Source organism: Furipterus horrens, unplaced genomic scaffold (genome assembly GCF_987537825.1).
Source record: "Furipterus horrens unplaced genomic scaffold, mFurHor1.1.pri manual_scaffold_1, whole genome shotgun sequence".
In the NCBI taxonomy this organism is placed as follows: Eukaryota; Metazoa; Chordata; class Mammalia; order Chiroptera; family Furipteridae; genus Furipterus; species Furipterus horrens.
In genome coordinates, this window is record NW_028327171.1 from 47,394,596 (window position 1) to 47,418,819 (window position 24,224).

General features: G+C 41.8%; 1 protein-coding gene across 1 annotated transcript in view; it reads left to right on the top strand.

Moving 5' to 3' along the window:
- Positions 1-4,542: 4,542 nt before the first annotated feature.
- LOC150021039 (kininogen-1-like) overlaps positions 4,543-24,224 on the top strand; it is a 35,532-nt gene continuing 15,850 nt past the window's right edge. Inside the window, exons 1-5 of the mRNA XM_090275174.1 lie at positions 4,543-4,950; positions 10,574-10,684; positions 11,675-11,759; positions 14,398-14,570; positions 16,127-16,234. Of these exons, the coding sequence (XP_090131300.1) occupies positions 4,756-4,950; positions 10,574-10,684; positions 11,675-11,759; positions 14,398-14,570; positions 16,127-16,234 (672 nt within the window). The 5' untranslated portion in view covers positions 4,543-4,755. The remainder of the gene's footprint in view (positions 4,951-10,573; positions 10,685-11,674; positions 11,760-14,397; positions 14,571-16,126; positions 16,235-24,224) is intronic.

The following is a 24,224-nucleotide window of genomic DNA, read 5'->3' on the forward strand; positions in this document are numbered from 1 at the left end:
TCCCCCCAGAATAAAACAAGGATGCCAGCCTGTTAAACCAAGCACGTCATTGTCCGGGGACAGTCAACTGATCTGGAGTCTGCACGATCCTTCCCCATGTAGGAAGGCCCCCTCCCCTTCACACCCCCACTCTTATTAGGGATTTCTGGACCCAAGGGTAGGTAGGACGATGACCATGTCCAGCTTGAAGCAGCTAGAGGAGCTTGAGACCTTTGTCCATTGTCCTTTATAAGATTATAAAGGGTCTTAAGTCTGAGAGGGGGGGATTGTTATTTTTCATTGTTATAAAAATAATTAATTAATTTAAAAAAGAAGAATATAAAAAATGTATTAAAATTTTTTATATTTCCAAGTGAAAAACAGGTTCAGAAAGGCTATATGACCCTGGTGTGCTTAGGATCACATAGCAATTAAGTAGCAGAGCTGTATTGGAATCAATGTTGGACTCACTGCCAAGTTAATGTACCTGCCTCTCTGCTACAAGGCCATCATTCAGCCCCCATTGACCCCTCTTTTCCAGGGACTCTCAGGAGGCAAAGTTAGAGACCCTATCCACAACAAAAAAGAAGTGAAACATATTTTGTGAGGAAGAGGGTAAGACTTGAGGGCAAGCATCTACTAAGGGTTAGCCCACATCTTTAACTTACCCCTGCACTCCTCTTCTGAATAGTCTAACTTTGTCATAAAGGTCACTTAGGCTTGGTGAGTGAAAGAGTCCCCTAATGTCCAACAACCAGAAACAAGAAGGAAGGACAGGGTAAGCGAGCTTCATTCAATCCATGTCTCCTCATGCTTCTCCCCTTTCTCCTCTACTCTGGGGAGCATTTTCCTTTGTGCAACTAATGCGACTGCATGGAGAGAGGCTGGTCTGGCCAGAGACCATGCTGAATGCCCATTTTTTATTGTTAGTTGTGCCACGTCCTGGTGTGGGACTCCCTGCTCTCACTATATCCCTGTGCATGGGCTCCCTGGGTGTGCAAAGACATTTTACTGAAAGATGTCTGTGCATGGTTGTATTGTCACACATACTGACCTTCATCGAGAGGCGCCTCTCGAAAAGTGGGCCACAAAACACCCGCACCAGTTAATTCCAAGCAAACAACAAGAAAGAAGCCTCCGGCTCTTCGCCTCGCTAGCTGGAACATCAGGACCATGTGCCCCGGACTTACTGCAGACCTTCCGTGGATCAAGGGTGCCAGGAAAACCGCTGTCATCGATAGGGAACTGGCACGACTAAACATCGACATTGCGGCTCTACAGGAGACCCGGTTGGCCGACAACGGAACTATCAGAGAAACCAACTACACCTTCTACTGGCAAGGGAAGTCTCCGGACCAACCAAGACAGCACGGTGTTGGGTTCGCTGTGAAGAACACGCTTGTTAACTCCATAGAGCCACCCACAGGAGGCACAGAGAGATTACTTACCCTCCGATTGTCAACAACTTTCGGCCCAGTCAGCATTCTTAGCGCGTATGCCCCAACCCTCTGCGCCACCACCGAAGAGAAAGAACAGTTCTACCATGCACTGGACGAAGCGTTATCCAAGATTCCCAGAAGTAACGCTCTCTATCTCCTTGGAGACTTCAACGCAAGAGTAGGAGCCGACCACATGGCCTGGCCCACCTGCCTCGGAAACTTTGGGAGAGGAAAGATCAATGAGAATGGTCAGCGACTGCTTGAGCTTTTGTGTCACCACGGCCTGTGCGTGACAAACACATTCTTCAAGTGCAAAGAGATCCACCAGGTGTCATGGAGGCACCCCCGCTCCCGTCATTGGCACCAGCTTGACCTCGTCATCACCAGAAGAACGGATATTGGCAGCACCCTCCTCACCCGCAGCTACCACAGTGCAGACTGCGACACGGACCATGCCCTCGTGGTAAGCAAGGTGCGCATAATGCCGAAGAGGTTGCACCACTCCAAGATGAAGGGTCGCCCACGCATCAACACCAGTTGTGCCAGCAACCCAGTTAAGACCCAGCAATTCATCAACAAGATGGAAGATGCACTCGGCGAGGGAGTGGCGGCAGATGACATTATCGAATCCAATTGGCCACGTCTCCGCGATGCCATATACAACTCCGCCATTATTGCTTACGGGAAGAAAGAGCGGAAGAACGCTGACTGGTACGAGGCTCACTGGGAAGAAATGGAACCCGTGATCGAGGCTAAGAGGAGGGCCCTGCTGGCTTACAAGGTCACGCCCACTCCCAGTACACTTCAAGCTCTACGGGCTGCCAGGAACAAAGTCCAGAAGACCGCCCGCCACTGTGCCAACACCTATTGGCTAAACCTGTGCAGAAGCATTCAGGAAGCCGCCGATATAGGCAATGCACGAGGAATGTATGAGGGTATCAAGAAGGCAACAGGCCCAATCCCCTCCAAGATCGCCCCCCTTAAGTCCAAGACAGGTGAGGTCATCACTGACCAGGAACAGCAAATGCGGTGGTGGACCGAGCACTACCTCGAGCTGTACGCAACGAGGAACACCGTAACAGACACTGCTCTTAACGCCATCCCAGACCTACCAGTCATGGAGGAGCTAGACACCCCACCTACTGCGGCAGAGCTCGGCAAAGCCATCGACCGCCTCGCTTGCGGGAAAGCACCAGGAAGCGACGGAATCCCTCCAGAAATCCTAAAGAGCGGGAAACCAGTCCTGCTACAGCCGCTCCACCATCTACTCTGTCTCTGCTGGAAGGAGGGTTACATCCCCCAGGATATGAGAGACGCCAACATTATCACCATGTACAAGAACAAAGGAGACCGCAGCGACTGCAACAACTACCGGGGCATCTCTCTCCTCAGCGTCGTCGGCAAAGTATTCGCCCGGGTCGCTCTTGCCCGCCTGCAGACCCTTGCTTCCCGCGTCTACCCAGAGTCCCAGTGTGGCTTCAGAGCTGGCCGCTCAACAGTGGACATGATCTTCTCCCTACGCCAGCTGCAGGAGAAGTGTCACGAGCAGCATAAACCACTCTACCTCGCCTTTATTGACCTCACGAAGGCGTTTGATCTGGTCAGTCGAAGCGGACTCTTCAGCTTGCTACGGAAGATTGGCTGTCCACCACATCTGCTTGCTGTGGTCATGTCCTTTCACGACAACATGCACAGCACGGTGTCCTACAACGGCGCAACCTCTGAGGCCTTCCCAGTCAGCAGCGGAGTAAAGCAGGGCTGCGTCCTCGCGCCTACGCTGTTCGGAATCTTCTTCTCCATGCTCCTCCAATACGCCTTTAAGGACTGCAGCGAGGGTGTCTTCATTCACACCAGATCCGATGGCAAGCTCTACAACCTGGCCCGTCTACGAGCCAAGACCAAAATCAAAGAGGTGCTCATCCGTGAGATGCTCTTCGCCGACGACGCAGCTTTGACATCACACTCCGAAGAGGGACTCCAACAGCTAGTCACTTGCCTTTCCCATGCATGCAAGGAGTTCGGACTAGCCATCAGCCTGACGAAGACGAATGTTATGGCTCAAGGCACGGGGACTCCCCCATGCATCACCATCGACGGATACACCCTGGAGGTTGTCAACGACTTCACTTACCTCGGGTCCACCATCTCGAGCTCTCTGTCAGTCGACTTGGAGGTCAACCGGAGAATCGCCAGGGCAGCCACAGTTATGGCCAGACTGAACCGGCGAGCGTGGAACAATTCCAGCCTCACTGAGAAAACCAGACTGCGCATCTACCAAGCCTGCGTACTCAGCACTCTCCTCTATGGCAGCGAGACGTGGACCACCTACGCAAGGCACGAAAGGAAACTCAACAGCTTCCACATGAGGTGCCTGCGACGCGTCCTGCATGTCGCCTGGCAGGATAAGGTCCCCAACACCGAGGTGCTGAAGCGAGCCAATATGTGCAGTTTGCATGCAGTTCTTAGCGAGAGACGCCTCAGGTGGCTCGGCCATGTCAAAAGAATGGATGCAGGCCGTATCCCCAAAGACCTCCTCTACGGCGAGCTAGCAGAAGGCAAGAGGATGACAGGGCGCCCAAAACTGCGGTTCAAAGACATCTGCAAAAAGGACATGACACAATGCTCCATCAATCTCAACACATGGGAAGTACAAGCAGACGACCGCCTAGCCTGGAGGCTCGCGGTCAGGCAAGGTACGTCACGCGCGGAGGCTGCGCGCAACGAGGAGGCGGTCCAGAAAAGATCGAGGCGGAAGCAGCGTCAGCAGCAGCAACAACAGCCATCTGCCTTCACCTGTAACATGTGTGGCAGGGATTGTCACTTCCGAATCGGACTGCACAGTCATTCTCGGCGGTGCAGATAGACTCTCGAGAAGCTACGCCATCGTCTCTCGAGACGGACGGCTGCCGACGACGACGACGACGACTGACCTTCATAAATGGCTTTGGGAAATCATTTGGAAAAGGGAATAACACGTAGCTGGTGTTGCTTTCTCCTCCTTTATTAGTTTCTTACCTGATTTGCTATACAAAGTTGCACAATTGCCTGGAAATTTGCTCTGTGCTCCCACATGATTCCCAAATGCAAACAAGCATTTGTTGTCACTGACCCCAGTGTTGTAATGTACCAGCTTGCAACCTGCTTGGAGAACCCAGAAGAGCTGTTTGTCCTTTTCTAATAGGACAAATAGAGGGTGACAGTAGGAATCCAAGCAGGGCCCTGAAGTACTAAGGCCCAGAGAGGGGAAACAGAAGATAAGGGCCTGAAGAGAATTAACATCAGCATCCAAGACACCTCCCAGTTGTTGGTGAAACTGCCAGAGGGAGACTGTTAAATCATGAAGTTAATTGCCATCCTTTTCCTTTGCTCCAGGCTGCTGCCAAGTTTAACTCAGGAGTTCCACTCAGAGGAAATTGACTGCAATGATGAGGATGTTTTTAAGGCTGTGGACACAGCTCTGAAGGAATATAACAGTAGAAGCAAAAGTGGCAACCAGTTTGTGTTGTACCGCATAATTGAAGTCAACAAGACGGTGAGTGAGCTGTGTTTAACCCTGAGGTCATTTGGGATTTGTGCTGCCATTTGGAACCCAGGACACACACACACACACCAATCACCAAAGAACTGGTGATCAAAGGTAGAAGCTTACAGCATTTACAAAAGACCAATCCCACTCTCTGGGCTAGGGGTGGAGGGCAGGGTGTGACTAGTCTTCGGGCTAGTGATCAGAGGACAGATATCCTAGGGTGAAATAAAAGAAAGGTAGATGGAGTCATTTAAAGGGACTATGCAGTGCCCTGGCTGGTGTGTCTCAGTGGATTGAGCACCTGCCTGAGAACAAAAAGGTCAGCAATTCAATTCCCAGTCAGGGCACATGCCTGGGTTGCTGGCCAGGTCCCCACTGGGGGTGTGTGAAAGGCAACCGATTGATATACCTTTCCACATTGATATTTCTCTCCCTCTCTTTCTCCCTCCCTTTCCCTCTCTCTAAAAATAAATAAATAAAATCTAAAATAAATAAATAGCCTATGCAGAGCAGTAAGATCCAGAAGTTCAGTCAGGCCAGAGCAACATTTACTGGGTAACCAGCCTCAGACTAAAATATAAAGACCTCCAGACCTCAAATGAGAAGGGGCTGAATAAGTGGTTACATCTATAAATTTCCTTTATGTAAAAACTAAAGTCAAAATTACAGGAGCAGGAATGGAACTGTGGTTGCCAGGGGCTGTGGAGTGGGGGAAGTGAGGAGATGTTGGTCAAGGGTACAGACTTTCAGTTATAAGATGATTATGTCCTGAGGATATAACGTACAGCATGAGGACAAGAGTTGACAGTACCGTATTGTATACCTGAAATTTACCAAATGGCTAGACCTTAAGTGTTCTCACCACACATGCAAAACAGGTATTTATGTGAGGTGATGAGGTGTTAATTAACCTATTTGTGGTAATCATTTCACAATGTATTCATGTATCAAATCACCTTATTGTATACCTTAAATATATATAACTTTCACTTGTCAATTATACCACAACAAATCTAGGGTAAATGAGGGGTGGTGTGGTACATCTAAGAGGAGTCACAAATGAGATTAACTTAGTTTTGCTGCGTTAAGCAAAATATCTGCCAAAAAAATCCCTATGGCTGAACGCAACAAGGGAATAGCAATGTTCTAGTTGGTTTTGAATATTGTTTTTTTTATCACTGATTGATCAACTCAGGTTGAAGATAAATCCTGACAGGATGTGTGATTCCAAGAAAAAGAAAGTTTCAGACCCAGACAGGAGAGGTGTGGGGGTGGAGTGGGGGCGGGACTCAGCTGGTGGGGGGACCTTGGCAATTGTCCTTTCAGCCTTCTTCCTGGGACCCCACTAACTGAGTTCTGCCTGTGTGGCTCTGCTCTGCTCTGGGCCACCTTCCCTCTGCTGGAGCCCAAGTGTGTACAACCCAGTCTGGCTTGTTCAAGCTCCAGCTCCAGCTCCAGCTCCAGTTCTATCTCCAGTTCTAGCTCCAATTCCAGCACCAGTTTCACACAGTTCCAGATGAGGCAACAAGGTCCTGTGAGGTCTATCATGAAAGATCTGCATTTTGATGAAAATGAGGAAGACTCAGATGAAGCAGAGAATAATAAAAATGACTCCAAAATGGAGAGAGCTATGAATAGAGGAGACAGCCCAAGTCCAAGCGCTAGCTAAAGTGATGGCAGTGACAATGAAAGCAGTTCTGTTTCTTCCCCCTACATCATGAACCTCTGCCACTTTCATTAAATACCAACAACAACCAGATTCTCGAAGTGAAAAGTCCAGCAAAGCTAAGCAGATCAGATAAGCAAATAAAGAATGGTGAATGTGACAAGGCAGGCCTAGGTGAACTGGTAGAGCTTCACCGAAAGTTAATGATGTTGAGGGAGAGACACATTGTGCAGCAGATTGTGAACCTCAGAGAAAACTGGGCACTTTCATATCACAAATACAACATTTGATTTTGACCTTTGCCCACTGGGAAAATTTACAGTACAGAAACTAGAGTTACCTGGAAGCATCTGGAACATCCTGATGATACAACAACTGGATGCATCAAAAATTATTGTGGTTTTTTTGCACTTGATTGTTATTTTTGTTTGTTTATATGAAAACACTCCGAATGGTGCAACTTATATGGAAAAAGTAAAAATTAAACAACATTTAGCTTTATTTTTCTTTAAAGCCAATTATTATCTCTTGGCAAAGGAAGGATTACGGAAACCAGTCTCAGCAGACCACTCTTCTCTTCAAAGAAATCCCTGGGTAGAGTGACCCTGGATAGCCTTGAAAACAAACAAGTCAAATCCGACACAAGAAAACTTAAAGAATGTGCATGGTACCTTGTAGCTCTCTCCCTGCTGGTTCATGTCACAGGATGAATGCATATTCAACACACCGAGTTATTACCTAACTCATCTATTTATTATCGCATACAGATATTTTAAGGTTGTGGAGAGAATGACACCGCAGGAAGTATAAGTGCTTGATCCCATGGATGCTCTATTGGCAGCGCCCTCGGCATCCCAAACCCAGTGCCCTTACTCATGGGCTGTGCCACTCTCCCTCCACCAGCTTGTTCCAACTCCTCACCTCGTGGCAGTCTGCATGTCCCACCTTCTGTTTTCCAGTTCCAGAAACAGATGATGCGGGGACCAAATTACCACCCTGATTTTTTTGTTGGTGGTCTTTTTCCTAAAAGTTGGGGCCTAGTCCCGGCTGTATCCATGTGATGATCTTGGACCATGGTAGAAAAAGCAGCAGATAGGATCATATGACATGCTGTCTAGACTTTGTCAGTCATCCTGTTGGACTATTAAACAAAAGTGTACACGTAACTGTCCTGCATCCAGCATTGCTGAGCTGTCATCAACCATCTGGTGCCTGTTTTACTGTTAGAATATTAGGTAAATATAAAGTAAAGGCATTCTACAGGATATTCATTTTTAAAAAAGGAATTCTGTTTCTTAAGAAATGTAAACATTCTCTATTTTATCTATTTATTAGTAAGAGTTTCAGCTTTCCTCAGATGCCAGTGAGTTACTCAACTTACCATCGAACCTGAAATTAAAGATTTTTGTTAGTTCATATATGATCCTCTTAGACTCTTTTATGCTTGGAAAATTAAAATCTTTCTTTGGGGGAAATTCTTGTTTATTCTGCCACAACAGGTTATGTATTAAATTGTAGATTCAATGGTTTGATACTTGCTTATATTCCAGAAGGATGTCTTGTATTGGTTAATATAGAGATGGTCTGGAAGGGGGATATTTTTATTCTTGATGAAGTCTAGTTTGAAACTAGAAATCTGTCTTCTGGCATGCAGAAGAAAGCAAATTATTTTTAAAGAAAAAAACAAAAGAACAAAACCAAAGTTGAAAAAAAGAAATATAAACTTTCAGTAGTTTGTTTAAATGAATTGCATTATGTCTCTGTGCTAGTTTACTTTGGTGGAAGAAAAATTCAGCCATTTGATGTGATGAGATAAAATAAAAAAGCCCAGTGGGCATTATTTTTCTGAAAGTAACACAGTCATTCTGTTTTATAAACTAGTGTAATCATGTGAGCCTTGGTGCCCTCAGCAACATTGTATTGGTGTCGTCTTCATCGGCTGACATCCATGGCTGACATCCATGGCAAATGTGCTCTTTTGTTCTAAAATGTCCATAGAGTCACTTTTTACTTTGCTATGTGTACCACTACCACCTACTGCTTGATCCAAATCTGAGACCTGGAAGGAACCTCAGAGATTATCTTGTCTGACCCCCTCATCTCCCAGATGCAAATACTCTGAGGCATGCAGGCTTTGGAGAGCACTGCCCCAGGACTCAGGGAATCTGTGCTGGCTTGGCCTTTCCATGGTGGGAGGCTGCCTAAGCTATTATGCCCTATCAACTGGGCCTCTTTTCTCTCACCTGCAAAGTGAGGGACTGGACAACATCACCTCTCAGGTCCCCTGATGCTCCAACATGTCTGGACATTGCATCTGAAAGCTCATCTAACTCAGAACCTTTGAGCTTTAGAAGTTTAATTTATTAATTCGTGGCATACTAGACAAAACAGAAAACAAAACAAAGCAAATATATATACTAAAATGATCATAACTAATCCCACTATTCAGAGATAACTTAACATTTTATCAAAAATAAAAAAGTCCTCATTTGTTTATTTTCTAATTGTAAAAGTAATGTATGTTTTCAAAAAAATATTCTGACAATATAAGAACATTTGTTTAAAGAAGAGTGAGAGACAAACATTTTAACATCTTTGCTGCATAACTTTCCAGACCTTAAAAATCATATATGTACATTGCTCTGACCAGTATAGTTGGATGTTAACTTGTTACAGAACCCCTGGGCTACTCCAATTGAAAACAAACCCACGGGCTCTTTAGTTAGGGGCCCGATTGCCCGCAGCCAAAATTATAACTCTCAATACCAGAGTTTAGTGAAAAGAAAAATAATTGTTTATTTAACGTTATAGATTTAGCTATTTGCGGATTTCTGTTGTTAAGTCTTATGTTCTTTAAAACACCCATAAACACATATCCTTGCCTCCCCCCTACCAAACCAGGCTAGTTTTAGAAAAGTCGGAGAAACCCTTTCCCTACTTTCCAAACACAGTTCAGCTTTACCAGTAGCTGCCAATCACTCAGTTCTGATTGGGCAGACCTCGTCTGTGTTATGGGGTACACCAGCTTTTAATCCAGAACCTCGTGGATTCTCAGCCTCCTTGTAAACTGCATGGTTGGTCCTTTTGTAACCCACATGGTCAGTCTGTTCCTTTTCAAAGCAGCAAGGTACATCCCTTCCTTAAAACTGCATCGTCAGTCTCAGTTAAATTCACATAGACAGCCTCAGCCTCAGTCAAATCCGCACAGTCAGTCCGCCTAAAATGTCTGCCGCTTATTTTTAAATCCCTGACTACATCCTCTGATGCAGTGGGTGCGGTAACCAGTTCTGACCATTCACAGAACCTCCCGCAGGCTCTGTGTGCTTTCTCCATAGGTTCAAGACCCCTTCCATCTACCTGAGGCCTTGGATGCATTAAAGCCATTTTGCATAAAAAAGACACTAGCCACCAGCCTCAGGCATGTGGAGGCATTCTAAAAGCTGCTTCCTTTTCCCCATCCCCAGCCGCAAACTCTGGGGTTTTTGGAACACCCCTGTTTCTGTAACAAACTCACAAAGGGATAGGTCACTGGTTCAATTCCAGGTCAGGGCTCATGGCTGGGTTGAGAGTCAGTCCCTGGTTGGGGTGATTGGGAGAGGCAAACAATCAATGTTTTCGCCCTCTCTTCCTCTCCTACTTGCTTTCCAAAAATAAATAAATAAAATATTTTAAAAATAAATAAATAAATAAAAATAATATCTTATATGTATATATAAATTGGTTTCTACAAAAAACAGGCTAATAATACTAAGGATACTACTTTGTGACTTAAACATATATATTTATATTTACATTATGAACATTCTTCCAAGTATTTATAACTTTCAGTATTTTTCATAAATATTTTGCTCTTGTTGAATTACATCAATATCAACAATTTATAAGTGTGTCAGTTCCCACTCAAGTGGTTTGCTGTTACATCAGTTAGATGAATCCCATGTATTTTCGGTTGCTTTTTTTCAGGATGAGCAGAACACATTCTATTCAATCAAGTACAAAGTCAAGGAGGGCAACTGTCCTGTTGAAAGTAACAAAACCTGGCAGGATTGTGACTACAAAGAACCTGAGCAGGCTGTAAGTGTGATGTTCCAGAGCCTTCAGTTTTCTCCGTTGGAATTGCCAGATTATTTTACTAGTGCTGGGGATGATGAGTACTGTTGAGACTGTTTGTGAGGGGTGCACGGTAACCCTCCAATATTTATAGAGTCAGATGCTTGATGTCTGTGTTCTTGCGTAAACAGAAAGGGCATGGAGAGGCCAGCCATTAAACGTGGAGAAAGCCCTCCCATGAAGAGGGGATTCCTATTACCAATTGGGACTCATGGGCCAGGTCCTAGAGAGTGAACAGATTGATATTTGGGCTAAGAGCAAAGGCTGGTAGGGGATACCATGGATGCTTAATTTGCACATACCTGAGTTTGCATCCTGCTCTGACTCCAACTGGCTGGCCACTCTGAACCCAAGGGCTCAGAGATAAAATTGACCTCATTTGATTGTAGGAGGTTGAAAGGAGATCCATTATGAAAGGACCTTATTTTGATAACAATGGCTGTGTTAACCAAATGTCTAACCTGTGAGTGCTACAGGACAGCTGGTTGTTTGGCCTTAAGTGAGGGAGACTGCAGACAGTAACTGCCAGGAAGCAAGCTACTCTTTGCACAGAGCATGGACTCGCCTCTTTAATGTCAAAACACCTGCACCCAGTGTGCACTTGAACGTCGAAGCTGAAATGTAAGTCAAGAGGAGAGTTGAGCCAGCTGGTTCTGGGGCATTGTGTTCACCTTGATGATAAAGGAGTATCTCCAGCACTCCAAACATGAAACTGTTTTAAAACCTCCACATTTATTCTGCCTCTGCTCCTGATATCTCATGAATATCAATGTCTTGTAAATAATAATGATTAAGCTATAAAAATATTCATTCTTGTGTCTCAAAACTCTCTTAGAAAAAAATCTTGACAAGTATTAGACAAAAGGAAAGCCTATTGAGCAACAGTACTAGGTGTGCTTCTCCATCTGAGAGATTAAGATAACTGGTCTCTTTTTTGTTTTTCCTCGCTTTTAGGCCACAGGAGAATGCACTGCAATTGTGGGGAAAAGAGCAAATTCGAAATTCGCCCTGGCTACTCAGACCTGCCAGACTACTACAGGTAGCTGATATATCAGGTGGCCCTGCCCTGGGGGAAATGAACCATTTTCCTGTGAGGCCAGGAGCATAACCTAGACAAAGCCCCTTCCCAAGGGCACCGGGTGGCTATAGAAATGCCATTTGCAGCCTTGGTGGGGGTTTGGGCCTGGGGGTGGCCAAGTCCTGAAGTTGGGGCCAGACTCCTGTCATTCATCCCCTTAGCACTATGTTGACCCTCTTCCTGGAAAGCAGCACTGTATTAGGTGTGTGCAAGGGCCCTGGGAAAGAACTAGAAAACATACCACTTGTCTTTCATTGTAGGCGGCATCTTACAGCAAAAAAAGCCAGGCTTTGAAGTCCCATCTAGCCTGAAATCTTTTGAAAGCTCTTAACACTTCTGGTTTTCATTTTCTTTATCTCTGAAAGGGGATCACAGTATTTCTCACTACAAGGGATCGTTGTAGACTGAACTAGATGATAGGCCTGCAGGTAGAATCATAATAATGTATTAAGGATAATCAGAATAAAAGAAACCATAGCTGATATTTATTGAACACTTATTGCCAGCCACAGATCTAATCACTCTACATATGTTGACTTATTTAATCCTCACCACAATTCTATGAGGCAAGTGTAAATATTCTTATTTTACAGATGAGGAAACTGAGGCACACCACAGTAAAGTATCTGCCCAAGATCCCACAGCTAGCAATCAGCAGAGTTGGTATATAGACCTGTATGTATGGTGGCAGAACATCTGGGTAAAGAAGAATGGGCACATCTAAGTAATGTAAGCCACAAAAGCCAACTCAGAACTAGCCTTCACATATTGTTTCAGTATATGAGGCTCCAGAACAGCGTCTTCAGTGTCACTCTTGAACATCAGTGGAGGGAGGGGCAATTGTCAATCCTGGCTTAGTCATCCATATGGAACCCACAACCACTTGAATATCCCTTGAGTTTCAGTTCTTGGAAGAAGTGGCATCCAAAGAAAAACAGTCCAAATAGAAAAGAAATCACAAGTAAATAAACAATTTTTGGAGTAGCTTTTTGTTATTCAATTTAAGACCTCTAGCTCATAAGGAAATTTTCACATTATCCTGAGCACAGCACATAGATACTATGAGGGAAAAAGCTCTTGGCCACAACTTGTAAGCTCACAATTATAAGGAGACTAAATAATAATGAAAAATACAATAAAAAATAAAAATTAAAAATTCTTTTAAAATTTAAAAATTCCATAGAAATGTTGGGGCATTCGGTCACCCAGAAAAACTGAATTTGCATCAGTCCCTACTCTTCTCACCCTCAAAAGGCTGCTTCATCCCTTTTTTTACCCCAGTCAGAGCTGCCCTTGAGGTCAGCAAACCAGCCTCCATTCTCTTCTCCATCTTCCCTTTTACCTCCCATGATCATCAATCTTTTGTTCTCCCATCAGTAATTCCCTCACCTCTCCCATGGAAGTCCACTCCAGTTTTTTAACTTTGCCCGCTAACCTGATGCCACATAACTTCTGCAAGGGAAGCAGTGAAGAAAGCTGACCCACATACTTATGGACTGAAAGTCAAAAAACAGTTGATGGGGGAGTTGCAAACATTACTTGGTAACTTAATGAAACTCAATCCTGTTTTAATATTTATCATTTTGTTAAAAAAAACCCTTCAGTGACACCCCATTGTTACTGCCAACCATTCTGAATTCACCTGAGTGGATCCAGGTATACCCTAAAATTATGCGGAGAACGTTGTGAGTACCTCATTTTCCTGAAGAGGGCGCCACAGCTTTCATCGGCTTCTCCAAGGAGCCCATGACCCTGGGACAGCCCAGTGAGGCCCAGGCTCAGCAGCAGAGGGCTCTCTCCACCAACCGTTCTCACCTCAACCAGCACTCCCTGCTTCTTGCTTTAAGCCCTGGTGAAATGTGTACACACCACGTCCCCCGCTGCTGCCCCAGACTCACCCTGCTTTCTTGGGAGCCATCTGTTCCTTCTCCTCAGGCTTCACTTCTCATGTTGCCCAACTGACCTTGTCCGCTTTTTACCCTTCTTGGCTCTGGCTTTTTCTCCTCAGGAAAATCTGTCCTGAATTCACTCTGGGCTCCTGTCTTTCCAAGCCCTTGTCAAATTAATATTGAAATATCCATCTCCAGTTCTGTCTCTCCCACTCGACTTTGCCCAACTCATTCACCACAGTGACCATTACTAATTCATGTGTCCATGTAGCTCAGCACCTGGCATGTTACAGCATGTGCAAAATATGGACACGTTGGCTGAATTGAATTGACAAAATGTATTTTACCCTGAACCAGGCTTCAAGGAGCTTTAGTTAACAATGAAGAATAAATAATAATATATCTGTAATGGTTTACCTTTTTATAAGAGAGTAAATCATGTATTACTTCTATAATTTACAATAATTTTTAAATACATTTCAAGTAATTATGCACAACAGTATGTATGTAAGATGTTCCTAAGTCAATGATAGGTTTTTTCCCCCTGATTAAAAAGCAGTCTTATGTTCTCTTTTTCTAAGACATACTAGAATTTATTAGAAAGTTCGTTTACTAGGGCTATTGAAGTTGTCTTACTTATTTAGGACAATGTATCTGAATGTGGTTCTGCTCATTAACACTGCCCTTTTGCCTACTCTTCATTTGTCAAGCTGAGGGCCCTGTGGTGACATCCCAGTATGACTGCTTGGGCTGTGTGCACCCCATATCAACTGCCAGCCCTGACTTGGAACCTGTTCTGAGACACGCTATTCAACATTTTAACAACCACACGGATCGTTCCCACCTCTTTGCTCTTAAAGAAGTAAAAAGGGCGCTGAAACAGGTGTGTCCTTTCAGTTTTTATTCCGCACAAATTATTAAAATTTGTTGGATTTTTATGTGTAAAGTTTCATTACCTAAATATGCCATTGGTCGAAAGGAATCATGTAATTCTATGACAATGGTGAGGGAGCGGAGAAGGCAAAGAGAGCTTTCTAATCAGTCAAACTGATTCTGATATGGCAATATATAAAGGGGGTTAGTAAGGCTAATGAAATCCCTTGCTCTGGATTAGTTTTAATAAATAGGTAGTTAGCATTACATGTTTTTCTCAGCAATGATAAAATAAAAAGGTTATTCTGGCCTAAAGCTTTTTTTTTTCTTTTAAGTATTTATGTATTTATTTCCTAATCTGAGAACATTCTTATGGATTTTAGAGAGAAGGGGGGGAAGGAGGGAAACAGAGAGAGACAAAAACATTGATATGAGAGAGAGACATCAATTGGTTGCCCAACTGAGGACTAAACCAACAACTTAGGTATGTTCCCTGACCAGGAATCAAACTTGCAACCTTTCAATTTATGGGATGACGCTCCAAACAACTGAGCCACACCAGCCAAGGATGGCCTTAAGATTTAAGAAAACTACATCATCACTAGCTATCATGAGTCAAATATAGCTCTAAAATACTTGATGGTACCCAAAAAGATTGGCACAGATTTCTCAGTACCCTCTAAAGTATAGTTTTCATTTCATCAGAAAAAAAAGTAAATACTTGTAAATCTGATCTTTTCATTGACTCAGTTCACTAAGTCTTTACTGACAGACTTGTATTTCACTCTCTAATTATCAGTGACTCACTTTGGTCAGTAACATTCCCTGCTTTTAATAGCATGCAAGACACATGTTTCACTCAATTATGTTTATATCCAGCTATTAGGGTAGAACTAGACCAGGATAAAGCAGAAGAAAACTTATTGCCCTACAATCTAAGAACCTGACAACCTGCAAGTAAAGATCACTCAAGCTCCAAAGTTTCCTTTAATCATCCAGAAAAGCATTATTAATATTTCACAAAATTCAATAGGACATAATTTTTCTACTGCCTGCCTGGCAGAGGAAATATTGCTAGGAATTAATTAAGGAAATATAGTAACTCTACATATATATTGCTTTTCACTTTCAGATGCGTAACAGCGTGTGTGTATGTGTATGTGTGTGTTGAGAGTCATGAAGTGCTCAATATTTATTCAGTCAAGACTTTTGCCTAGTAATAATAGTTCATAGCCCTGACTGGTGTGGCTCAGCATGTTGAGTGTCAGCCTGCAAACCAAAAAGTCAACGGATCGATTCCCCATAGGGCACATGTCTAGGTTACAGACCAGGTCCTGGTTGGGGGCGTATAAGAGGCAACAGTTCAATGTTTCTCTCAAGCATCAGTGTTTCTCTCCCCCTTTCTCTACCCCTTCCCCTCTCTAAAAATAAATAAATAATCTTAATAAAAATAATAGTGTATATTTTTGTGTACTTGTAATATGCCTGGCAGTATCCTATGCTCCTCTTAACACTGTGAATAATGTTTAAACTGCTCTTTAACTATTCAATTCAAAATTGTTTCAGGTGGTGGCTGGATGGAACTATAAAGTTACTTACTCAATTGAGCAAACTAATTGTTCCAAGGAGAATTTTCTGTTCTTAACTCCAGACTGCAAGTCCCTTCTCAATGGTGTGAGTAGATGAAAATGTAATTATAAAGTTATTAGCATTTGGTGTCCAGTATTTACATGAATGGAAATACTCAGCCATATAGGAAGACTTGGTCACTAAAATTTGGGATGACATTCATGAATTCACAGTCACATTCACCATGTCACTGGTCAAGCTGCCTTACCTACCTGGTCAAAAAACCTGTACACCTAGCAATAAGCATCTACAGATACAACCAGGGCCTGAGATAAAATGATGCCACGTCAGGTTTGTCTGCTCATGTCTTCACACTTTCCTGTCTCCCTTTCTTCCCCTTGTGCTCAATGTCCTTCTGGTGCTCCTGATCTCTAAGCAGGACAATCCCTAACTTCAAACGTGTCTCTGCTTATTTTCTTACCTTCACTCCCTTACCTTTAATAAACACACCCTGAACCTCTATCACTCTCTAGGATTATAACTTGTTATCAGAACCTAAATTATGTTAGAAGAGTATTCAGTGCATGTTCAGATGACGAAGGCATGATGACCTTCTTGGGAATATTTGCATTTTAGCAGAAGGCTGTACTTTAAGCAAGGGATTGCTGCACACCCTTTAGCCTATTATTTTTCTTCTAAAATTTGATTGTATGGGAAGAAAATGAGAAATCCAAATAGCATGATGTTAATTTCAGCATTATTACTAATAGAACAACATTGAAAATAACTTCTTTCCAACATTAGGGAATGTTTAAATAAGTTACTGTGTATCCATAGAGTAGAATATATACAACCATTAAAATTATGTTTACAAATTTTTAATGACTTAGTAAAATGGTTATAATATGTTAAGTAAAACACAAAGAAAAATAGATTTTAAAACTACACATATACATTCATTTAAACATACAAAGAAAATGTAAATATTAAAAGTGATGGAGGGGAGCATTTGAGAACTTGCTCCTCATTGATTGTTAGTTTGACTCAAATAAACTCTTATGAAAAAAATTTTAAGTGATGGAAAAAATATGCCAAAATAAGAAACATAGTTAACTTTCAGCTGGAACTGTGGGTGACTTTTTTGATTCTTTGTACTTTTTGGAACTTTTTAAAACTTCCGAATGTTTCTAATCAAGCAAGTATTTATTTCATCGTTGGGGAAAAACTTAAAAGAACACTATTAAGAGAGTGAAGAGACAACCTACAGAGTGAGAGAAAATATTTACACCATATATTTGATAAGGACTTAATATGCAGAATATATAAAGAACCCCTACAATGCTGCAACAAAAAAGACAATCAACCATCCTGGCTGGTGTGGCTCAGTGAATTAAGTGCCGACTTGTGAACCAAAGGGTCACTGGTTCGATTCCCAGTCGGGGCACATGCCTGGGTTGCAGGCCAGGTCCCCAGTTGGGGGCGTGTGGGTGCCCAGCCTGGGGGCCCTGAAGCTGGGAAGTCTGAGCAGTCTGGAGCCAAGTAATAACCTAGACCTGCTTCAAAACCCCCATTAACAATCATTAACCATCCCTACTTGTCAACTGTATGCCCTTTTGATATGTTTATGTTCTGTTTTTCTTATATAAAGTTCAAACAACTTCCTTAAAACAAAAAACAAAAAACAAACAATCAACCTTATTTTCAATGGGCAAAGGACTTAAAAATAAACATTTTTCTAAAGGAGATAAATAGCCCTGGCTGGATGGTTCAGTTGGTTGGAGGGTCATCTCATACACTGAAAGGTTGCGGTTCAATTCCCAATCAGAGTACATACCTAGGTTTTAGGTTTGATCCCTGGTTGGGGAATGTACAGGAGGAAACCGATCAATGTTTCTCTCGAATCGATCTCTCTCTCTGCCTTCTCCTCTCTCTAAAGTCAATAAACATATCCTTTGGTGAGAATTTAAAAAATAAATAAATTTTAATAAAAGAAGGTAAACAAATGGCCAATAAGCACATGAAAGAATGCTATCAGGGGAGTGCAAAGTTTATGTTACATATGTTTCACAATATGTAATAAAAAAGTAATAAAAAAGAGTGAGAAACTTTGTAAAAAATGTATGCTTTAGCTACTATTTGACTTTGTTTTTTAAGTCAAGTCTTCTATTAAGACCTTCTGTTTTTTAGTCATTTGAGATTATGTATGCTTAAATATGACCTGACTTTCATCTTTCTGCATCTACAGTAGTCCCTCTCTATATTGCAGTTCACTTATCGCAGCCTCACTGTATCGTGGGATTTTTAAAAATATTATATTTAATTATTTATTGCAGATTTTTCGCTATGTCGTGGGATTTTGCGGTACTGTATATGTATGTTGTTAAAGTTACATAGGTTTAAGAGTGTAGAATATGTTTAAGAACATAAGAAGTGTTTATAAAAGTGTGGAAAAGGTTGATAAGGGAGTGGGAAAGGTTAATAAGGGACTGGTAACGGTTAATAAGTGTGTGGGAAGGGTTTATATAGTCTTAAAATATATATAAATACTAAAATAAATGTAAGGTGCCTACTTTGCGGATTTTCACCTATCGCGGGGGTGTCTAGAATGTAATACCTGCAATAAGTGAGGGAATACTGTATTTGTAAGGCCTCAACTTAGTTTTCTCTTTGCAACACAGAGAGCTCCAAAGGGTTCCTTGGCGTCACAAAGCCAATCAGATTTTTGTTATCACTTCTCTGAGCTTCCACTTCCTTATTTGTAAAATAGGGAGGAATAGTAGCACCTATCTCACAGCTGTTAGAATAATTAAAGGACATAAAATGTAAATGAAGCTTTGGCTGGTACGGCTCAGTGGGTGGAGCACAGACCTACAAACTGAAAGGTTGCCAGTTCAATTTCCAGTCGGGGCACATGCCTAGGTTTGCAGGCCAGGTTCCCAGTTGGGAGTGTGCAAGAGGCAACCGATCAACGTTTCTCTCCCTCCCTTCCCCTCTCTCTAAAGATAAATAAAATATTACAAAATGTAAATGAACTACTTTGCCTGTAATTGGTAAGATTGAAGGCCTTGCTATTCAAAGCCTTGGTTGGGACCTGAACTAGCAGCAGCAGCAACACGAGGGAACTTGTTAGAAAAGCAGAATCTGGAATCCCACCCCTCACCTACTGAAACTGCATATTAACAAGATTTTCAAGTGATTCATTTACACTTTAAGGTTGGAAAAGCACTGATTCAAGAGATCTCATAAACAGTTCTCAGGCCATGCTGCAGATTGGAATCACTTTATCAGCTTGAAAATAACTATTCCTAGGCCATTCCCCAGACATTGTGACTTAATTGGTCAGGGGTGGGTTTCTGGAGTTAGAATAATCTAAAAGCTTCTAGGTGAATCAAATATGCTGATAGAATTGAGATCCTTTATATATATATATATATATATATATATATATATATATATATATTCCCTTATTGGAAATAACTAATAAAAAACTTCAAGGCAATGCATAAAAATAGAAAAAAAATAATAATATTGAAGCACATATTCAAATACCCGAAGATGTCTTGGTGTATTTCTCTATTATCTTTTTGTCTGGGGAGGGATGGGGGTGGTGGAATATAGATAATTTTTGGTGATTTTTTTTCTGTTAATAGTTGTCATTATTTTACATGCTACATTTTTTCACCTAAGAATTTTGTCATTAAATCTCTTGATAAACTTTTAAAATTTTATTTTATTATTTTAAAATTTCATTTATTTTTTAAAAATAGTTTATTTTTTATATTATTACAGTCATCCCAATTTTTCCCTTTTTTAAAAAGTATATTTTATTGATTATGTTATTACAGTAGGTCCAATTTTTTTCCCTTTGCTCCCCTCTACCTAGTATCCCCCTTCCCTCCAGTGATCCCACCCCACGTAGTTCATGTCCATGGGTCGTGCATATAAGTTCTTGGCTTCACCCTTTCCTATATTATTCTTAACTTACCCCTGCCTATTTTGTACCAACCAATTATGCTGCTTAATCCCAGCACCATTTCCCCATTTTCCCCTCTATCACCTCTCAGCTGATAACCCCCAAAATGATCCCTATACCTATGATTCTGTTCCTCTTCTGGTTTGCTTAGCTGGATTTTATTTTTATTTTTTGATTTAGTTATTGATAGTTGTGAGTTTGTTGTCATTTTAATGTTCATAATTTTGATCTTTTTTTTTTCTTAAGTATGTCCCTTTAACATTTCATATAATAATGGCTTGGTGATGATGAACTCCTTTAGCTTTGCCTTGTCTGGGAAGCACTTTCTTTGCCTTCCCTTCTAAATGATAGCTTTGCTGGATAGAGTAATCTTGGTTATAATTCTTGCTTTTCATCCCCTGAATACATTTTGCCAGCCCCTTCTTGCCTGCAAAGTTTCTTTGGAGAAATCAGCTGATAGTCTTATAAGCAACTCTCTGCTTTACTCTTGCTGCTTTTAAGATTCTCTCTTTATCTTTAGCCTTTGGCATTTTAATTATGATGTATCTTGGTGTGGTCCTTTTTGGATCTAGCTTGTTTGGGACTCTCTGTGCTTCCTGGACTTGTATGACTATTTCCTTCACCAAATTTGGGGAGATTTCCTTCATTATTTTTTCACATAAGCTTTCCATTTCTTGCTCTTCTTCTTCTCCTTCTGGCACCCCTATGGTTCAGGTATTGGCACATTTAAAATTGTCCTAGAGGTTCCAAAGCCTCTCCTCATTTTTTTCAATTCTTGTTTCCTCATTCTGTACTGGTTGACTTTTTTTCTTCCTTATGGTCCAAATAGTTGATTTGAACCCTGGTTTCCTTTCCCTCACCATTGGTTTTGTGTGGATTTTCCTTCACTTCATTTAGCATGGCCTTCACTTCTTCCCTTATGCGTTTGCCATACTTAAGTGTATCTGTCAAGTCTGTGAGCATCTTATCACCAGTGTTTTGAACTCTGCTTCTGATAGGCTGGCTACCTCCTTGTTTGTTAGGTTAGCTATCTCCTTGTCACTTAGTTCTCCCACTGGAACCTTGATCCGTTCCCTCTTTTGAGTCATACTTCTCTGTCTCCTTATCTTGACAGGCTCATGTGTTTGTTTGCCTCTGTGTCTTAGGTAGAGCTGTCACTCCTGTTATGTCATAAGGGGTGGAGCCTTAGGTATTCATCAATACAGGGCGACTCGTTTTACTGTGTTGTGGCGCTATATGTGGAGGAAGGGTCTAAGAGAGAACAATGCCACTTGCTCAGCACTTGCCCCTTTTCCAGGCACTTCTCCCACTTCCATATGGGACTGGCACCTCTCTAGCTGTTCCCCTGATCACCATTCCCAGAGTAGGTGGTCTGTGGATATTCTAGGACCATGGGGGCCCTTTAAACAAGCAGGCTCTGCTGAGAGACTGGCAGTTTCTTCCTCCACCCCAACTCCCACTAGCTTTCACAGTCAGAAGCAATGAGGCTTTATTTTCCCCAGTGCTGGGATTGTGAGCTTTGCGGTCTGGTCTAGTGCTGGGAGCGCTCCCCAGGTGTCCCTCCCGACTTTTAAAAATGTGTGACTGTGCTTTCTGCCATCCTGTCGCTGCCACCGCTGCTGCCTCCACCACACCTCCCTCCACCACACCAAGTCCTCTCCACCCTGGGTCTGCCCCTCCTACCTGTCTGGACAAATATTTTCTTAAATCTTTGTCTGTTGGACTTCCATGCAGCTTGATTTTCTGGAATACCCGGGCATCTCTAGTTTGGAGGTAGTTGCACTCCCTCCTACTTGTAGAGGGAGAGCCCAATTTTCCCCTCTTTGCCACCCTCCACCCAGCTCGATCCTACTCTCTCAGGCAATCCCCACACCATTGTCCATGTCCATAGGTCATGCATACATGTTCTTTGACTAATCCCTTTGCCTTCTTTCAACCTATTCCTACCTCCCCCTCTTCTTTTACAGCTATCAGTCTGTTCCATGTTTCTATTACTCTCATTCTTTTTTGCTTGTTAGTTTATTTTGTTCATTAGATTCCACTTATACCTGAGCTGGTATGGTATTTGTCCTTCACTGACTGGCTTACTTCACTTAGCATAATAGTCTCCAGGTCCATCCATGCTGTCAGGAAAGGTAAGAATTCCTTCTTTTTTTACTGCTGTAAAGGTACCACAGCTTTTTTATCTACTGATCTACTGATGGGCACTTAGGCTGTTAGCAGATCTTGTATTGTAAATAATGCTGCTATGAACATAGGGATGCATATATTCTTTGGAATTGGTGTTTCAGGATTCTCAAGATATATTTCCAGGAGTGGAATCACTGGTTCAGAAGGCAGTTCTGTTTTTAATTTTTTGAGGAAACGCCACACTGTTTTCCACATTGGCTGCACAATCCGAATTTCCACCAACAGTGCACTAGGGTTTCCTTTTTTTCTTCATCCTCCCCAGCACTTATTGTTTGTTGATTTGTTAATGATAGCCATTTTGGCAGGTGTGAGGTGGTCTCTTGTTGTGGTTTTAATTTGCATCTCTCTGAGAGCTAGTGATGTTGAGCATCTTTCCATATGTCTGTTGGCTATCTGTGTGTCCTCCTTGCAGAAGTATCTATTCAGGTCTTTTGCCCATTTTTAATTGGATTGTTTGTCTTCCTGGTGTTGAGTCATATAAGTCCTTTATGAATTTTTGAAATTAAACACTACAACTATCTGGTTAAAGGTTCATCAATTTTTTTTTTCTTTTCAAAGAACCAGCTCCTGGATTCACTGACCTTTTGAATTGATTTTTTTAGTCTCTGTGTCATTTATTTCCACTTTGATCTTGATTATTTTCTTCTTTCTACTCATCATGGGCTTCATTTTTTGTTGTTTTTCTAGATCTTTTAGGTGTAGAGTTAGATTGTTTATTTTAGATTTTTCTTGCTTCTTGAGGTAGGCCTGTAATGCTATGAACTTTCCTCTCAAGGGTGTCCCCTAGGTTTTGGGTTGTTGTATATTCATTTTTATTTGTTTCCAGGCAATTTTTTATTTCTTCCTTGATCTCATTGATAACCCATTTGTTATTTAATAACATGCTATTTAGCCTCCATGTATTTGAATGTTTTGAGTTTTAAAAAATTGAGGTTGATATCTAGTTTTAGGCCATTGTGATATGAAAAAATGCTTGATATGATTTCAATTTTTTGAATTTGTTAAGGCTTATTTTGTGTCCTAACATGTGATCTATTTTTGCAAATGATCCATGTGCAATTGAGAAGAATGTGTATTCTGCTGTTTGGGGATGAAATGTTCTGTAAATATCCATGAAATCCAGTCAATCTAGTGTGTTGTTAAGGTTGTTGTTTCCTTGTTGATTTTTTGTCTGGGAGATCTATCTATTGAAGACAGTGGGGTGTTAAAATCTCCTAATATGACTGTATTGCTGTCGATCTCTTTCTCAAAGTCCACCTAGATTTTCTGTATATATTCAGGTGCTCGTATGTTGGTGTATATATACTTAAAAGAGTTATATCGCCTTGTTGGATCAATCCCTTTAGTATTATGTAGTAAACTTCTTTGTCTCTTGTTATAGCCTTTGTTTTAAAGTCTATTTTGTCAGATATAAGTATTGCTACCCTAGCTTTTTTTCCCTCCATTTGCATGGTTTATTTTTTTCCATTCTTTCACTTTAAGTCTGTGTTTATCTTTTGTTCTGAGGTGGGTCTCTTGTAGACAGCATATATATGGGTCATGGTTTCTCATCCATTCAGCTTATCTTTTGATTGGAGCATTTAATCCATTTACATTTAAGCTTACCATTAATAGGTACTTATTCATTGCCATTTTTTTCTTTATACCTATGTTCCTTCCTCTCTCTCTGTTTCTTCTTTTTCTTATAGCAGTTCCTTTAACATCTCTTGCAGTTCTGGTTTGGTGGTAATGAACTCCTTTAGCATTTTACTTTATTTATTTTATTTTGTCTAGGAAGCTCTTCCTTTTGCCTTCAGTTTTAAATGATAGCCTGCTGGATGGAGTAGTTGTGGTTGTAGGTCCTTACTGACAGCCTTGTGAGGGCTCCCGTGTAGCTAACTGTTTCCTTCTTCCTGCCTTTAATATTCTCTCTTTGTCTTTAAACTTTGCCAT